Genomic DNA, 13,522 nt, shown 5'->3' with positions numbered 1-13,522 from the left:
CCCCACCCCCCACCCCCCGTCCCATCCCCCAATTTGTGGCCGCGGACTCACCTCCGCTCGGACCGCCGGTCTCTGATCTCCAAACAGACGGTCCCAGGCGACGTAAATGATGCTTCCGACTAGAGCCACGGCCACTCCGAGCAGGCCGACCCGGGAAACCTGCTCCAGCATCCGGGCAGCGGCAGCTCTCAAACACCGAGTGAGCGGTAGAGACGGCGCTGAATCCGGCCTCGAAGGCGCTGCGTAGGCCGCAGTCCCGCTCACCTCAGTCAGGTTCAGCCCGTGTGAGCCGCCTCAACGCATTATGACCCGGCAGAGCCGTCAGCCAGCGGCGCCAGGAACGCCCCGGCCCTGCCCACAGAGCCGGGGTCCCGCCCAGACAGAGCCCCGCCCCATTCCCCTCCCCTAGAATAAAGGCACACACCCAAGAATCAAGCCCCACAGCAAAGACTGATATGGGGAGGCAGTAGCTGAGAACCAGTGAGGAGCAGACTGGAGGCTTGGAACGGAGCAGCCTTAAAAATATTGAAAGATTTTGCTTCCAAAGACTCATCACCCTCAGAAAAAAATTGCCTCATCTGTTTTGAAGGACTCCTGATTCTAGATTCTCCCTTAAGAGGAAACATCTCTCCATAGCCACCTTGTCCACAACTGCTGTTAGAACAGAGGGATAGCAAGCCAGACCAAATCAGACTCACCAACACTGATTCACACAGTGAACTTAAAACCTTCGGTCACCCTTAAAATTTCATAATAGTTTCTAACTAGACTTTATAAATTACAGATACTAGACACCAAGTAACAATTTATTCTTAATACTGTAATTTTAGCAGGGCAAAGTTAGACACTTTAACCTAATTACTGTCTGACTTAAACCAAGCACCTTTGATTGTAACCCCCACTCTCACACAGACAGCCAGACAGTTAAGGGATAAATTGAAAATAAGACTTGCAATTTGCCAGTTCGATAATCATTTCAACAAGCACCAGGTCTTTATGGAATCCTTGATGCATTGTAGTCTAGGGACAAAAGATTGTATTGATGAGTGACTTTGGAAAGATACAAAGTTTCCAGCAGGCTCCAAGGAATATTCACATTTCTCATAAACTGGGATTCTTTCTTAGAACATTCAACAATTCTTTAACTGAATATAAAACTAGGGAGAATAAAACAAACTCAGCACCCCAATCCACAAGTTTCTAAGCACATAGCCTTCTGTCCAAAAAATCCAAATAAACCTGGTTCGTTCTATGTTTTCTTTACTCTTTTTCAACATTCGGTGGTTGGCTGGCCAGCACTGGCCTTTCCTTGATTGACCAATGCAACATTCAACCAGCTGCCAATCTTGAGCATAACACAAGCTGATGTCAAATTATCTGCAGTATTCTTAGAATAATAATTAATGTGCAATTATCTTGCTGGGCCAGTTCCCATATGAAAACATCAGTTTGTTTATTTGTTCTGTCTTTTGAACAAGACGTTGGTCAAAGTTTGATTCTTAACTTCAGCTCCCAGTTCCAAACCAAAAATGAGGAAAGTAAAGAAATAGTGATAGTCGCAATACCCCTCAGGATCTTGTATCTGTTGATCAAGTGAATATTTACATTTCACCAGTTTTGAATAGTAACAAAACAGAACTCAACAACATGTTTAAACAAGCACAACAATTACTTCACATGTTAACTTTATTTTAGATTTTGGTAACAATTCTGCTAGACATTTCATTGTATGACCACAAATCGAGCTAAGATAAAAATATACGCTGAAATCAATTACTTGCTTGGTTTTCAAACTAAAACTAATAGCCGTAACCAGAAGAGCCTACATTTGGTATAAATTAAACATTCAAACAGTTAAATGAACTTCACATCAAATCCTTTATTATTAAAGTTTCCAATGTGTAATACAATGATTAAGATTTAACAGTCTCTATGTGCATATAGAATAGGTAATCCGCAATCTGAGCGTCACCAGCCCCCTTTCCCACCTTTTTTCTTTTTTTGTTGCTGTTTTTTCTTGGAGGCAGCAGAAGGCTTCTGTTGCCGAGGTGGCACAATGTTGCTTGAAGATGCAACTGCTGCTGCAGTCCCAGGTCGTGGGGATGTGGGTGGGCTGCTCACAGTCTTGCTAGCATCGCTGGAGTAGAAAGCAGAAAAATCAGTAACGTAAGCTTTAAAGTACATTAACTGAATACATTCAATCATCTTACCCGTACATTTATAACATATTAAATTTACTAAACTGTTTTAAGAGTTGTGATAATCTTGGGAAATTCCAATTTGCAACAATGCCAATAAAGGGGAAACGTTTACACTGTTTCAGAGATAAGTGCCAATTGTTTGACATGAGGTCAGTGATTGATAGAGGCATTAACATGCTGCAGCTAACAATTATTGACTATTGACTGCCAAGAGTTAATAATATTTTAAACTAGGCAGGTTGACATGATTGGTCAGGGAATTGCCCTGGTGGATGAACCAGTGAACAGTTGTCACCTGTTTCGATGAGTTGAAACAAGTGAAATGTACGCACAAGTTCTTTCAGCTTGCAAATAGCATTTGCCGGACTTGTGTAAGAGCAACAAAGTGCTGGGTAATATATGTATGTACAGGCTACCCAAGGTACACAAAAGTGATGACCCTTTACACATGACTTTATCTATAACTGGTTCTGCACAGCACTGTGACAATACTATGGCTTTAAGAGGTATATTTTGTTTTTTTTTTGAAGAGCAGTTTTAAGACAGAAGTACTAAGCTGTCTATCCAGATTCAATAATGTAAACAGTTTGTGAGGCCTTGGACTTTTTTCTTTAAAGTTGAAACAACAGAAGCAGTTTGAATGGGTGGGATCAAGCTCCTACAGAACCAGGATTCTTACTTTTCAGTAGTTGTTGTTGATGGGGTCTCAGCAGGGTTTGGAAGCTGCAGTACATCTCTCCCTACTACATTCAGTTTTTTTCTTGGTGTTTTCCTGCTTCCGAATTGCATCAATCTATTTTTCTGAACTTGCTTTTTGCCAAGGGAGTGTTTATGGGATATTACTATATTGGAACAGTTATTGTTTACAGGAAGTTGCGTGCACAGCCCAGGCCATCAAGGAAGCCAACCTCCCATCTGAGGACTCCAATGATATTTCTCATTGCTACAGAAAGGTTGCCAACATCATCCAAGACCCCTTCCATTGTTAATGCTCTGTTCCAACCTCTTCCATCATGCAGAAGATACAGAAGCTTGAACACACACACCAACAGGTTCAAGAACGCTTCTTTCCTGATGTTATCAGACTACTGAATGAACCTTTCCAACTTCAAGTAATGTTGATCTTGCTTTGTGCACCTCATGTGCAGCCACAACCTTGTATGCCTTGCTCTGTCAAAGCTCCCTATGATCGGTATATCCTTATTTGCTATGATCTGGCTGTACTGCTCGCAAAACAAAATATTTCACTGTACTTCGGTACATGTAACTACAATGAATCAAGTCAAAGATTAGAAGTAAAACAATCTATTTTTCTGCTAAGTTTTCCAAATAGAGTCTTCCTCCTGCCGTCGTATTTTAACTATAGTGTACAAATAAAGTGCATTTTGCTTCAAATCTGGTAGTTTGACCAACTGAATTACATGTGGAATGCAACACCTTGCACTACCTTTAAAATAAGAAAACGTTAATGACTAGACTATCTTCTGAATATATTTTGAGGGGGTTTAGTCTGGTCCAAAACATCATGAACTGGCCAAATGTTGAGTGAATTGCTACAACAAATTTTATGCAAGTTTTCCATCTTTCTTAAAGATCATACAAATAGTGACCATGTGTTCATTTGACATTGCTAACCTATTTACTAACGTACTGAACATTGTACTAAACAACACCATGTATGTCTAGAACAAAAAACAGAAGTTGCTGGAAAAGCTCAGCAGGTCTGGCAGCATCTGTGAAGAAAATAATCAGGAATTAACTTTTCGGGTCCGGTAGCCCGTTCTGTTTTTATTTACCAACCCCCTCTAGGTCTTGCTGTCTCAAACATTTTTCTATAGATTCCAAAGTAAACACGTCTTCAATGGAATGACACCTAATTTCCTATCCCTCGCATATTTCCAATATGTAAATGTTTAAATCCACAGCTGCTTAGGAGAATTTCCTTGTGTGTTTTAATAAGTTCCAACCTGCACTAAAACTTGCATTTGGAATGGAATAGTCTAACGAGTTCTCTTCCCTCAAGGTCTTGTTGAGAAATCAGCCAGGGGATTCTCTACTACTGGCTACTGCAAACCTACCTTCAGTGGTCAGGATAGGCTTTAAGGTTCCTAAACTTCCACATGAGCAACAGATGAAGCTAACTGTTTCACATTATTACAATGCAGTAGACATATGCATCATGTTCACAACTAATAGGATGCTGCTGTCAAGCCAAAAAGACATTCTGACTATGAGAAATAGGAACAAGATTAGGATGTTTGACCCCTTAAGCCTGCTCTGCCATTCAACTGGATCATGGCTGACATTCCTCATACCCACTTTCCTCGTTACTCTTGATTCCCCTACTGATCAATAATCTATCTTAGCCTTAAATATACAAAAGGACTCTGCCCCCACAGTTCTCCGTGGCAAGGAGTTCCAAAGACTCTAAAACCTTCAGAGAAGTAAATCCTCTGTATCTCAGTCTTATTTTGGAACCCCTTCATTCTGAGACCATGCCCTCTGGTCCTAGACTCTCCCATGAGAGGAAATATCTTCTCAGCAATTACCCTGTCAAGCCCCTTAAGAATCCTATATCTTTCAATGAGATTACCTTTCATTCATCCAAACTCTGGTGAGAAGAGTCCAAATCTGTTTAGCTTTTGCTCATAAGACAATCCCTCGGAGACCAGGGATCATCCTTGTGGACTTTCTCTGAACCGTCTTCAATGAATAACCTCCTTCTTTCAATAAGGGGACCAAAACTGCTCTCAGTATTCCAGATGTGGTCTCTCCAGCACCTTGTACAGTTGCTGTAAGACTTCCTTATTCATATAATCCAACTCTCTTGATCTAAGGACCTGCTTTCCATTAACCTTCCTAATTACCTGCTGCACCCAAGTGCTCGTTTTCTGCTTTTCATGCATATGTACCCCCAAGTCCCTTTGTGTTGCAACTTTCTGCAGCTTTTCTCCATTTAAATAATGTTCCCTCTTCAAAAATGAACAACTTCGCATTTTCCCAAAGTATACTCCATTTGCCAACTTTTTGCCCATTTAACCAATCAATATCCCTTTGTAAATTGTTTGTAAACTGTTTGTATCCCTCTGCATTAGGAATTGTTTCCTGTGGCGCCATGGTATATTGCCAATCAGGGAACACGCTATCTTGGATCTGGTAATGGGCAATGAAGCAAGTTTAATAAATGACCTCAGAATAAAAGATCCCCTGGGAAGAAATGATCGTAGCATGATAGCATTTAATATTTAGTTTGTGTGTGAAAAGCTTGGGTCGGAAACAACTTATCTTAAAGGGAATTACAAAGAAATGACAGAATTTTTCAAGGAAGTCTCAACCAGTGTGGATAGAGGGGAACCAATAGATTTGTTGTGCTTAGACAAAAGGCATTCAACAAGGTAGCTCACAAAAGGTTAGTCATAAGAGGCCACAGTATTGGAGGTAGCATATTGGCATGGTTAGAGAATTCATTAATGGGGAAGAAGCAGCAAGAGTGGGTAAATGGTTCTCTTATAAGTTGGTAATCTGTAACCAGTGGGTTCCACAGGAATCAGTGCTGGGATTGCAACTGTTTACAATATATAGTGCAGGATTATAGGGAAAAAGGCAGGAGTATGGCACAAAGTCATAATGTTAAGTTTTAGAGCCAATACGAACATTGATCACCTATTTTTTCACTGTAAAACTGTAATTCTGCCAAAATAAACAAAATTAAATATTTAATTAATTTCTTACTTCCCTTCTGCGAGTGTGTCTTAATTATTAGGTAAGAACTTAAGGACTGTTTAAACTTTTACTTTATTTTTCTAAATTACAACATTTTACACTTCCTAAAAGCAGTGACTCACCAACTGATCAACTTACAGCTTTCCTGTGACGTGATTATTTTTCAAACTCAGCTTTCTCAGCGTGTTTTCAGCTCTGGGTCCACTCTCTCGTTGTTTTAATGTTCGGGTCTAATTTCTCAATCTCTCTCTGTTTTCAGGCTTTTTGTCCTTCTCTCTCTCACTGTTTTAAAGCTCTGGGCCCACGCCCCATCATGCAATTTTGAGGCTGAGAATCCTCTCGGTCTTGCAATCTGTTTTAAGTCTTTGGGTCTGTTCTCCATGTTGTGTTGTTTTAAAGCTCTAGGGCAACACATGCTTGTGGCATTTAAGAGCTCTGGGTGTCCTCTCCCTCTTGTGCTATTTTAAGGCTCTGGGTTCACTCTCCCACTCTCTGCTTAAAGGTGCTGGGCTCTCCCAAATTATGATCACGTTAGGCGGTTATTTTACTAATGGAATCAGCTCTCTCCAATTTTGCACAGTTCCTCAGATGTTACTCAAAAACACTTTTAAGGTCAACTGAGCAGTTGTGCCTTTGTCACTTCTGGTGTCCTAGTCGAGTGTTTCACCTGTTTTTCTTGATTGGTTCAATAAAACTAGATAGCTAGCTAGGTAATTTCAGAGGGCAGGTAAGAGTCAATCATATTGTTTGACTATGGACCGTGACCTAGAAGTCATACGTGGCCCAAATCCTCCAAATACAGACCTTAATCCCAGATAATCTTGTCCCACTTGCACTCATAGGGTGAATGTTACGTGGAATAAGGGGCATCTGGGTATACTGCTCTGGGTCAGCGGTTAGCACTGCTACCTCACAGCGCAGGGACTTGGGTATGATTCCAGCCTTGGGTGACTGTCTGTGCGGAGTTTGCATGTTCTTCCTCCAGGTACTCCGGCTCTCTCCCGCAGTCCAAAGATGTACAGGTTAAGTGGATTGGCCATGCTGAATTGCCCATAGTTGTCCAGGGATGTATAATTTAGGTGGATTAGCCATGGGAAATTCAGGGTTACAGAGATCAAGTTGCGGGGGTGAGTTTGGGTGGGATGCCATTTGAAGGGTTGGTGTGGACTTTTTGGGCCGAAAGGCCTGTTTCCACACTGCAGGGATTCATTCTTAATACTATGCTCCCTCACTTCCCCTTTACAACCCTAACCCTAACCCTAAGCAAGCAGAGAGTGGGACTTGTACTCTTAAGTGCAACAAAAATCCTGCTCTCGAGAACAGCTGGTCAATTTGTTTTGTTGGCAGTTCTAGTAGTCTCAACAGTGCCACTGTTCAGTAGGGGTTTTGTTGGGATGATAAGCAAGCCCACAAACGAGTGGCAAGTCTAGGATCTTTTGGCAGGGAGGAATCTGGCAGCCTAGGGAGTGCAGCAAGAGTGGTGATAAGGGCAGCTTTTGGAAGACAGATGGAGATGCACAAATGAATAGAGTCCCCAAAGTGCAAAAGGCATCATTGAATAATGCACCCACTTCCTTTCTACTGACTCCCCATCCTCACCCACCTGCAGCATGATATTCAAATCAACTGGATTGTTAACAAGCTCAATTATTCGGGAATCTTTGTTGAAAACGGTGGGTGATAACTTCAGCACCCACTCACTTACTGGAAATTGGTTGGCTCTTGTGCATAAGTGAGACGGTAGCCTACCAGATTTGGAAATGTAAAATCTGGATCTATGTCCCTTAATTGCTGATTTGACTTGCTTAGATTTTCCAAACGGGGAGGTCTGGAAAGAGATTTGGTCTGACTTGGATTTATTATTTGGAAATTTGTAGAAACATGGATCTAAAGTTTCTGGGGCTATGACAAGGCAAAAAACATGTACATCCCATAAGTTGTTCAAGCACAGGCCGTATTGTCTAAAACAGCTAAAAACAAATCATAGAAAAAGGTCAAAAATGCATGCTCTGAGAATCCTGGAATCTTAAAGCACAGGAGGATGTTCTATGCATCTGACGCAATCAGATTTCTTCCCTGTTCTTTGCCAAACACACTGCAAATTTTTGTTTATAGTTGTTATTTGTGCGTAAAAGTCATATCACGAGTAAAACTCACAGTTCTGCTGCTGCAGACAATGTTGCTCCTTGAGTTCCTTTCCCTATTGGTTCCTTCTTCTTCCCCTTCTTTCTCCCACGATAGTACGAACGTTCCCGCATGGGAAGCCATCGCTCTGGATCTGGAGGCACTTTAGGATCATAATTTTTGGGAAGCTTACCTATACAATAAAAGGTAAAGAATGATACATGATGGGCTTTGATTTAGTTCAATGAAGTGGTATCAATGTGAATATTTTCATCAGATATTTTCACATCGAACCAGGAGGCTTCTCCAGATAGTTGCATGTCTACCAAAATTATTTAATTTTAAAACTCAAAAGCAGAAATAACCTTAGTGGCTAATGATAGTACGCGAAACCTGCTAATATTGGAGCAGTTCCTTCTACTGGTGAAGTGTGGCAAGACAATTACAATGCCAACAACTTTTCACACAATAAGTTCATCCATATCGTATTTGTTCAGGGGGACGGGTGAGATAGTAGTAAAGCAGAAGAATGCAGTACTTGAACTTTTTTGGAATCAGTACAGATGCAAGGGGACAAAAAGAAAGTCTCAATTAGCAGCATAATTGTGATTAGCTTTGTTGCTATCTTCACATCTCTGCTGTTTTGAGAAGTGACTGAGCTAAAACCAACTGCCACAAATGGAAGTGGAGATGTGGAAAACAGATAGGGTTGGTTGAGGGTTGGAGGACAAGTGGACAGGGAAGAATGGGCAGGTGACTGGAGACAAGGGAAGGCTGTCTTGCTAAGTGTATAAAAGGATAGATAAGGCAGATGAGCTCAGGGCATGGATAGGCTCTGAGGACTGTGATATTATAACCATAACAGAACCATGGCTGAGAGAAGGCCAGGAGTGGCAGCTCAATGTTCCAGGATACAGAAGCTACAGGTGTGACAGAAGTACAAGTAAGTGAGGAGGGGAGGTGTCCTTTTGATAGGGGAGAACATAACAGTGCTTAGAGAGGATATTCTTAAAGGGTCATCATGTGAGGCCATTTGGTTAGAACTTAGAAACAAGAAGGGGATGGTCACTCTGGAGGGACTGTATTACAGACCCACAAATAGCCAGCAGGTGGTAGGGGAGCAAATGTGTGGATAGACTGCAGATACCTTTACGAACAATAGAGTAGTATTGCTTGGAGATTTTAATTTCTCCTGTATTGACTGGGCCACCCAGAGCATAAAAGGCCCAGACGACGTGGAATTTGTCAGATGTGTCCAAGAAAGTTTCCTAAATCAATATGTAGAGGGCCCTACTCGGGAGAGTGCAACACTAGACCTCCTCTTAGGAAACGAGGCCGGGCAAGTGACTGAAGTGTCAGTCAGAGAGCACTTTGGCTCCAGTGACCATAACTCTCTTAGTTTTAACATAGTTATGGAGAATGATAGGACAGGTCCACAGGTTAAGAAACAGGAACAGGGCCAATGTTGGGGCCATTAGGCAGGATCTAGCAGAGGTCGAACGGACAAGTCTGTTTGAAGAAATAGGAACATCTGGCAAACTGGAGGCTTTTAAAAGTGTGATATCAAGATTCCAGGGATACTGAGGCTCTGGTCAGGAAAAAGAACAAGGCACACATGGAGTTCAAGCTATCGGGCTCAAGTGAATCCTTAGATGACTGTAAAAAGTATAGGAGCACACTTAAGAGGGAAATCAGAAGAACAAAAAGTGGGTATAAGATGGACCTAGCAGATAAGGTTAAAGATAATCCCAAGAGGTTCTACAGCTATATCAAGAGTAAGGGGGTGGCTAGTAAATACTGAGGAGAGAACGATGGATGCTAAGGAAGAGGGAAACAAGTGGGGATGTTTTGGACCGCACAGATATTACCAGACAGGAGGTGTTTCCATGCTTAAAGTGCACTAAGTTGGATAAATTTCCTGATCCCCATCCTCAGACTTTGTGGGAAGCTAGGGAAGGAACTGTAGAAATGTTTTGCTTCATCTTTAGCCACTGGTGAAGTTCTGGAAGACTGGAAGGTGGCTAATGTTGTTCCATTGTTTAAGAAAGATAGCAAAGACACCCAGGGAACTACAGGCCAGCGAGCCTGCCATCAGTGGTAGGCAAGTTATTGGACAGGATACTGAGGGACAGGATCAACCAACATTTGGATAATCCAGGTCTGGTTAGGGATAGTCAGCACGGATTTGTGCACAAGAAGTCATGTCAGACAAACTTTTAGAGTTTTTTCAGAAAGGTAACCAAGAGGATAGATGAAGATAGGGGAATGAATGTTATCTATATAGAGTTTACAAAGGCCTCTGATAAGGTCCTCCACAGCAGGCTAGTCACAAAGGTTAGGTCGCATGGGATCCAGGGAGAATGAACTCATTGGATTCAAAATTGGCTCAATGGTAGGAAGCAGAGGGAGATGGTTGAAGATTGCTTCTTGGACTGGAGGCCTGTAACTAGTGGTGTGCCACAGGGGTCGGTGCTGGGACCTTTGTTATTTGTTATTTACATAAATGATCTGGATGTGAATGTACAAGGCATGATTAGTATGTTCGCGGATGATACAAAATTAGGAGGTATCGTTGATAACGAGGAAGGTTATCAAAAATTACAGAGGGACCTTGATCAGATGGGGAAGTGGGCTGAGGATTGGCAAATGCCAACTGGGGGAGGCAATGGCCTAGTGATATTATCGCTGGACTGTTAATCCAGAGACCCAGACAACGTTCTGGCGACCCGGGTTCGAATGTCACCACGGCAGATGGTGGATTTGAATTCAATAAAATATCTGGAATTAAATCTAATGATGACTGTGAATCCATTGTTGATTGTTGAAAAAACCTATCTGGTTCACTAATGTCCTTTAGACCTTACCTGGTCTGGCCTAAATGTGCCAGACCCACAACAATGTTAATTGCCCTCTGAGTAATTGGGGATGGGCAATAACTGCAGCCAAGCCAGTGACGCCCTCCTTGCATAAACGAATAAGGAAAAAAATGCAATTCAATACAGGTAAGTGTGAAGTGTTGCACTTTGGAAAGTCAAACCAAGATAGGTTATACAATAAATGGTAAGGTCCTGGGAAGTGTTGTGGAACAAAGGGACCTAGGAACACAAGTTTGTTGTTCGTTGAAAGGGGGCGTCACAGGTAGACAGGGTGGTGATGAAGGCATTTAGCATGCTGGCCTTCATCGGTCAAGGCACTGAGTATAAGAGTTGGGATGTTATATTACAGTTGTATAAGTCGTTAGTGAAGCCACACTTGGAGTACTGCGTACAGTTTTGTTCACCCTGTTATAGCAAAGACATAGTTAAACTGGAAAGTGTGCAAAGAAGGTTTGAGGATGCTACGAGGACTAGTCGGCCTCAGTTAAAGACACAGGTTGGCCAGGATATGACTTTATTCCTTGGAACATAGGAGAATGAGGGGTGACCTTACCAAGGTATATAAAATCATGAGGGGCATACATAGGATGAATGCATATAGTCCTTTTTCCATGGATGGGGAATTGAAAACTAGAGGGCACAGGTTTAAGGTGAGAAGGGAAAGGTTTAAGAGGGGCCTGTGGGGCAACTTCTTCATGTAGAAAGTGACTGTGTATGTGGCATGGGCTGGGGCTGCCAGAGAAAGTGGTTGAGGCAGGTACAATAGCAACATTTAAAAAACATTTTGATAGATACATGGATGAGAAGGGTTTAGAGGGATATGGACCAAATGGGGGCATCTGCAACTAGCTGAGTGGGCACCATGGTCAGCATGGACCAGTTTGGGCGAAGGGCCTGTTTCCATGCTGTATTACTCTATGACAGAGGGACACTAGGAGTGTAACGGAACATAGGAGGTTGGGGATCAATAAGGAATACTGAGGAGAAAGAGAACAAAGGAGGATAAGGAAACTTTTCATTATTTTCAGCATCAAATGGTTTTGCAAAAGTGCTATCTCTGAACAGTGCCTATAGTTACAGTAAGAGCATGTTGGGATTGAGGCAAGAGCTACTCTACCCAAAGTAAGATATCCTAAATTACAGACTATAAGAAATGGGGGCAGAAATCAGCCATTCAGCCCATTGTGTCTGCTCTACCACTCAAGGAATCATGGCTGATTTGATAATCCTCAAATTATTTATAAAAGGGATCTGGGTGTCTGTGCATGCATAACAAAAAGTTGGTGTGGGGGTGCAGCAAATAACAATAAAAAGAAACGGAATTCTGACATTTATTGCAAAAGGACTGGATTATAAAAGTAAAGAACTTTTGCTATAATTATATTAGGCGTTGATGAGACCACACTTGGAATACTGTGTCCTGTTTTGAGGAAAGATGTGGCAGCACTGGAGGCAGTTCAGAGGAAATTCACCAGGTTGATTCCAGGGACGAAAGGGCTGTCGTACAAGGAGCGATTGAAAAGCTTAGGTTTGTACTTGCTGTAGTTCAGACGAATGAGAGGGTGTTGTGAAGTTGGGTTGAGTATTTGTGGACTGCGAAGTAGGCCGTTAGGATTTGGTGTTTGTAAAATGCTCAGGGGAAAGATGTGCGTGATCCCTTTAAACGATGATGTGCTTTTTCTATGCCTAGAGTTTAAAAAAGGATGTTTATGGTCAGCAGCTTGTGGGTTTGCAGGTGCACAGACAGCTCTTGAATTGAGACATTTGTATCAAAAGGCTCAGGCCTGTTCTGAGGAAGGGTCACTGGACCCGAAACATTAACGCTGATTCTTTTCTTCACAGATGCTGCCAGACCTGCTGAGCTTTTCCAGCAACTTTGTTTTTCTTCCTGATTTACAGCATCTGCAGTTTTTTTCGGTTTTTATTTTGAAAGGTCACACATCTGGAGTGAGAGGAAGTAGGTTCAAAATTGAGATAAGGAGAAACTAGTTCTCTCGGAGGGCTGTGAATCTGTAGAACTCACTGCCCCAGAGTGCAGTGGTGATAGATTCAATGAACAGATTCCAGAAAGAAATAGATATGCTTCTGATGAAAAGCAGGATAAAGGACTACAGTAGCAAAGTAGAGCTGAGACCTCGATAAGATCAGCCATGATCATGTGAAATGGTGGAGTGGCTTTGAAGGACTGAATTGCCTATTCCCGCTCCTAATTCCTGTGTTCCTATGTTCCTGTAAGAAGAAACTGATATAGTGCTTTCAACTAATAAAATGTCCCAAGGACCATTTTAAAACAAAGTTTGATACTGAGACACATGAGGAAAAATTAGGTTAGAAAACTTTGGCCAAAGAGGCATGTATTAAACACTATTTTAAACTAGGAAACTGAAGTAGAGTGGGAGATAACTTCACAGCTTGTGGCATCAGCAACTTAGGGCATGACCACTGTGATGAAGCAAATATAATTTGTGACACATAAGAGGGCAGAATTAGAAAGTGGATATCTTGGAAATTTGTTGGGTTGCAGCAACTTGTAATTGAGAAGAGACAAAGCCATAGAGGGATTTAAAATCAGGGCTGAGAATTCTTAAGTCAAAATGT

The 13,522-nt window shown here is 42.0% G+C and overlaps 1 protein-coding gene across 2 annotated transcripts in view; it reads right to left on the bottom strand.

The window, feature by feature from the left end:
* Positions 1-1,668: 1,668 nt before the first annotated feature.
* The window catches only part of srp72 (signal recognition particle 72), an 88,136-nt gene continuing 76,282 nt past the window's right edge, over positions 1,669-13,522 (bottom strand). For both annotated transcript variants that reach the window (XM_048595863.1, XM_048595872.1), the window contains 2 exons: positions 8,082-8,241; positions 1,669-2,137 (listed from right to left, as the gene is read on the bottom strand). In XM_048595863.1, the coding sequence (XP_048451820.1) occupies positions 1,969-2,137; positions 8,082-8,241 (329 nt within the window). In that variant the 3' untranslated portion in view covers positions 1,669-1,968. The remainder of the gene's footprint in view (positions 2,138-8,081; positions 8,242-13,522) is intronic.

The sequence above is a fragment of the Rhincodon typus genome, chromosome 1 (genome assembly GCF_021869965.1).
Source record: "Rhincodon typus isolate 14 chromosome 1, sRhiTyp1.1, whole genome shotgun sequence".
NCBI lineage: Eukaryota > Metazoa > Chordata > Chondrichthyes > Orectolobiformes > Rhincodontidae > Rhincodon > Rhincodon typus.
Note: the sequence above shows the minus strand (reverse complement) of the source record. Positions and strands in the feature narration are given on the sequence as shown.